This window comes from Candoia aspera, chromosome 12, assembly GCF_035149785.1.
Source record: "Candoia aspera isolate rCanAsp1 chromosome 12, rCanAsp1.hap2, whole genome shotgun sequence".
Classification (NCBI taxonomy): domain Eukaryota; kingdom Metazoa; phylum Chordata; class Lepidosauria; order Squamata; family Boidae; genus Candoia; species Candoia aspera.
This window is the reverse complement of record NC_086164.1, coordinates 18287510-18293039: the sequence shown is the minus strand read 5'-3', so window position 1 is coordinate 18293039 and position 5530 is coordinate 18287510. Positions and strand designations below refer to the sequence as shown.

General features: G+C 51.1%; 1 protein-coding gene across 1 annotated transcript; it reads right to left on the bottom strand.

The window, feature by feature from the left end:
• Positions 1–263: 263 nt before the first annotated feature.
• Positions 264–4532, bottom strand: AMER1 (APC membrane recruitment protein 1). The gene has a single exon (XM_063313646.1). The coding sequence runs from the start codon at positions 4511–4513 to the stop codon at positions 1217–1219; it is 3297 nt and encodes a 1098-aa protein (XP_063169716.1). The 5' UTR covers positions 4514–4532; the 3' UTR covers positions 264–1216.
• Between the last annotated feature and the right edge of the window lie 998 nt (positions 4533–5530).

The following is a 5530-nucleotide window of genomic DNA, read 5'->3' as shown; positions in this document are numbered from 1 at the left end:
TGCCCTAATTTAACCAACAGCCAACTTCTTCTTCTTCTTACTTTGAGCACAGTCCATCCACTGTACTCTAATCTCCTCTTTGACATGGCCCAGGTTGTATAGTTTTCTGCCTGCCCCATGAAGAAAGCTACAGAAAGCCCATTGAATTATGCAGCACTCTTTAACATAGTGTTTCTCAAACTTGGCCACTTTAAGATGTGTGGACTTCAACTCCCAGAATTCCCCAGCCAGCCAAGCTGGCTGGAGAATCCTGGGAGCTGATTTCCACACTTCTTAAAGTGGCCAAGGTGGAGAAACCCTGCTCAAACAAGTAAACGCACTTAAGATATGCTGCATAGCTGCAATCCCATACTGTACATCAAGGGTGCCAGACCTCTGTTGGCTCAAGGCCACCCCAGACTTTGCACTGCATGTCAAAGGCCACACTCTAAGAATGGCCCAGGCCAGGACCTGTCTGGGAGGAAGGCTTTGGGGTGTAAAATGGGTGCTAAGCCTCTACAAGGCTCAAGGCACTAATTCTGCCCCTTAACTTCCCCCAACTGAAAAAAAAAGCAACAAAATTGCCCCCACCCACTCTGGAGGAGGGTCTGGGACCAGAGAAGGCATGCATGCAGGCCCCAGCCACCACTCTATTTGCACTCTGCTCTACAGGCATCTCTTGGAATAAAACCAGCTTAGCAGGTGGACCTCCAAGCACATGTGCCCTCAAAAACTGGGAGTTATCAAGTTTGACCATAGGTACATCTCTCATTTTGGAAGGTCCTTTACTTAAGCTTCCCCCTACTCCAAAATATACCTTCTAACTTTGGCCACCTAGTTGGCTTTTGGAAATTATTTTTGCCCCTTTTCCCATGATGGAGCAGCTGGACATGATCCGGGACTTTACTCCAATCTCCTCAACTTACGAGACCGTCCCTGTTCTCTCCATATCATTTTGGGGACCAAGAGGAGTTCCCTCTGCCCATGAGCAAGTCTGTTTAAGGAGAAATGTCAGCAGCACCATTTCACCCAGTCCTCCTAGCTTCAAATCAAAGTTAACAGTCTACAGGATTTTCTGTATCCTCCCAGCCCACTGGAACCAAACCCACTCCAATCCAGCTTGAACCCTATTCACAGACGCTACTTGGCTAGTTAAGTTCATGGACTTTGACTAGCTGGCAGCAAGTGCTTTCCAGGGTCTCTGTGTCTAGAGCTCCCACAATGCTCAGCTTTGCCCTTAAAGGTGGGCTCCGCACTGCTTGGTGTGAAGCTGAGATGTTCCCTGAGTCACATCCACAGGCTTACACGCTGACGGCTTGTCAGGGGAGAAAGGAAAACCAAAGCTCAAAGGCAAATCTAGACCTTTCTCTCCCAAGGGGAGGACCCAAGCATGCTTTTTAGCCAGACTGTCCCCATGGGGCCTGTGAGGAGCACAGCCCTCTTGCGACACAACTGGGGCTTCCAGAAACAGAGTGGAGGGCCTGGTCATTGGTCTCAATGCTGGAAGGGCTGGATGGTTACTTCCATCTGCTTGAGGCTGTCCAGCTGGTTCCTTGGTGGAATTTGGCCCCGGGAAGGCAACACGAGGAGCCGCATCAGAGGCTCCCCAAGGGCTTTGAAAGGGAGGCGTATTCAGATCAGCCTCCCCCATTTTTGGGTCTTGCAAGGAAAGCTCCTCGCTGCCATATGGTACATTCAGTAGTCCTGGCCACGAGAGGCCACCAACACCCTCTTCTGTTTCTCCTGGAGAACGTGGCACACCTTCCTGGCCACTGTCCAACCCAGGAGAACCAGGATCCTTTTTGAAACCGCTCCAGAGCTCAAACGGCCTAAAGCTGTTCTTGGACAGCTGCAAACTTGCCAGCTCAAACTCCAGGCTCTCGGTATCAAGGGATCGGCTCCTCCTGCAGACGGACAGAGGCTCTAGCAGAGGCGGACTCAGCTCCTGAAGTCGAAGACACCGAGGAAGGCTGGCAGCACCCCAGTGACCACTTTGGAAAGAGATCTGGGGATACTCAGGAAACATTCGCTCATCACATTCAGCGATGGGTGCTTTGGGGTCATAAGAGTCCCCGAAAGCCTCAAAGGACGTGGTCATGTCCTCATCCGTGTTCATCTCCAGATGCTCCTCGCATTCCCCTTCCCCTTCCTGTTCCACATCGACGATGTCAAAAGTCACCATGGCTGGGAGGATGGGAAGGTTCTGAGGGAAGGCAGAGCCTGAATCGGAGCTCCCAAGGCTTTCAGACAGGCTGGAGAAGAGGGTCCCGCTGCTGGTGAATTCCACCAAGGCTTGGGAGAAGCTGACGGCCTGCTCGGGGCCCTCTTTGTCTTCCTGGCAGGGCTCCTGAAAGTCAGCTCGGGCTCCCCTGGGCTGCTTCCTTGGAGAGCAGCTGTGGTAGCCGTGCGCTCGGTACAAAGGGTAGGTCACACATTTTCCTGGCGCCAAACTCCTCAGAGCACAGGCTTCAAGCGCCGAATGTTCACCCCTGGCGTCCAACCCTGAGTCATTCCCCAAAGGCTGAATAAGGCAACTACTGTGTGCTTTAGTGGTGCTGCTGCTGCTGCAGTGCTCTTCTGGACAGAGCACCTTGTGGAAATCTTTCCAGTCTTGGTTTCCTGCTAGTTTCTTTCCAGCACTTAGACTGGCGTTCAAAGCACAGAAATTCATTTGCTCACAACCAAGGCAACTCGAGCCCTTCCCAGCTAAGCTGGTTGCTTGCGTTTCACATTCCGACAGCCACGCTGGTCTCAGAGGCTGGTCTCTGCTAAGCATATCGAGGTGTTTCAAGGCCGGCTCTCTCTGCATCTCCCAAAAAAGCAGCTGTTTCTGGAGGGCTGCCAGCCTCTGCTCTTCTGTCTCCATCACTTCACTTTTCTGATCCATCAGCCAGATCAAGTCCTTCTCATCGGGGAGGGCAAGGTCCAGGAACTGGTCAAATATCTCCAAAGGAGACACTTTCCTATCAGACCAGGACCCATCCCCATGAGACGGGCTCATTAGTGCATCGTCCGGTTCATAGAATTCGTAAAGCGCATCCCCACTGTAGCTGTCCCTTGGAAGGCGGTCCGTCTTGATCTCATCCAGACCGTCACCAGCAGCTTCATCGTCAGGACCTGGGGTGGTAGAATCATAGTAGCCCTCATCACTATTTGGAGCAGATTCTTGCTGATCGCTCTGTGGTGTGAGGAGATCTACGTCACTCCTTGTTCCTTCAGTGTACAGAGGCGCTTCCTGCTTGGCATCGTTCACTCCCTGGAGCTCACATTTAGCTATGAGCTCTGGCAGACGTGTTTCAGAGGCTGCCTCCGCTCTGATGGCGCCTTCCCACACCTGCTGGAGATACTCCTCCAAAGCATCGGGCAGGGCCATGTCCTCCCCTCCACCTTGGTAAGTCACCAGGCAAGAGCTCCTCTTGGCAGTATCTCTGCTGCGCTCCACAGACGCCGAGCTCTCCGTGATGCTGTCGAGATCTGGTTCCGCAATGATATCTCCACAGCCGGTGAAAGAGTCGAAGCTTTTAAGGGAAGTAACATCCCCAAACATCAAGCTAAGCTGCTCCCCGGGTGGTATGCAAGGAGGGGTCTTGTCCAGGAACTCTGGTTCAAAAGCATCCGGGAGGACCCTGTAGGCAGAGTTAGCACAGACGTTATCCATGTCCAGCTGCCCATCTCGAGATCCTTCAGAGCATGCCGATCCTCCGGCTGCCTCGTCAACAGACTTAACTGGGCTTGATGCCACGCAACCCATCTCTCCTGACTCACTGTGGTTGGCTGCTCTTTGAGGCAGAGCATCGCCAGAGGAATTCCCCCCACATCCTGGTGACACGGCCCTGCTTTTCATACGCCCAACCAGCTCATTTCCATGTGGCTGTTCTTCGGTCACAGTATCCCGGGGAGCCCATTCCTGCAGCTCCGTCTTCTCAGGTTCAGCCACTTTGTTCTTCCGATGACGCCGAATGCTGTTGAAGAGCCCTTTCAGACCCTTTTTCGACCTCGGGAGGAACAAGGATTTCTCTCCCGTCAGCTTCTTCTCAAAGCCTTCAGTACTGCTGGACAGAGAGGTGGAGGGCTGGGCAAAGCCAACTCTGAGATCGGCTCCCAAAAGAGCACTTTGAGAACTCGGCAGCTGGGCAGGAGGGAAGTCTGCTCCTCCATCCGAGGGACCCCTCAGACATCTGGAATTGGCATCTTCATGCCCCACGTCACTGATGCCGTCATGGGTCTTACTCTTGCTGAGACCCTTTTTGGAAGCGCCCTTTGCTTGGCTTTTATTCTTCCCCCCAAAAAAACTTGGCAGGGTGCAGATGCTTCTCTTCCCACCAAAGAACTTAAAGGCTGTCTTCTTCAGCTTGCTGGCGGGCGCCTGTTGGCGATTCGGCTCTGCCCCAGCGAAGGACGCGTCACTGTGTTCGGAGAGGTGGCTGGCTGCCCCGTTTTCCTCCTGCGGCTCCTGATTTCCATCTTTGACCAACAGAGACTTGCTATTCTCGCTGATGCCTGCAGCTTCTACAGCAGCCATTCTGGCTTGCATCTTTAGGTGAAGACCAACGATCTCATGGCTGCTTCCTCTTTAGTGTGTTTTGACTGAATCATCATGGGAACTCTAAAAAAAGGAAGAGGGGAAGGGAAGAGGGGAGAAAACAGAAAGAGCATCAGGAGAATATACTGAAACCTGACAACTGTTTAGAAGACCCTGTAATGGTATGTGGGAATGACCTTGGGAGACAACAATGAGATGCAACAAGAGAACAATCAGACAAAAGGCAGCTGAGCCCACAGCGGGAATGTGGACAGGGCAAGAAGCTCAGAAGAGACCCTCCCTAGTTTTGGGGTTGTAAAGGGGACGGGGGGAGGGGAGAGTCCATGCTAAGAATTGCACTTATTTACTTGGCATTTGTTTTATAGAAATGCTTAGCCCACTTTTCAATAAAAGTAAGTTATCAAAATACCATACAGTAAATCAAACCTATAAAGTATGTAAAACTATACCTCATTAAGACAACAAACCAGAAAGGCTGTTTTTCATTTTAAGCAATGAAGGCAACATTAAAGTAAGGCGACAAACACTCACTTAGGACTATGGTGCTATGCCAACCAACTCTTTCAACTAAGGGAGATTGAACCAATATGATTTTTCTTGGGTTACCCATTCTGCCAAGTAATGCTCACTGAAATGCCTTCAGATGTTCATCGACATTGTCCCCTCCTTGGAGGGTTAGGAAATCAATGGCCAGTGACAGAAAGTAGTGTGCAGTGAGTTGAACACAACACTTTGGCAGTGATGGCCAAGAAGCAAATGCTGCAAACTTATAGCTTTGTTCATTAGGAGAGAATACCACACTCCCCACAGTGTTGCAAAAATTCTACAGCTGTTTTGCTTGGTTATCTCAAGCAGGCTGATGTTGTTATAATACAACGCCAAGAATTCCAAATACCAAGACAACCTCCTAAGATTGCCAGCTTCCTTCCCCAATCCGAGCATTAACTCAAAAACTATCCTTATCCCAGGTCCCATACTGCAGTTGAAGGAGCTGCAGGTTTGTACAAC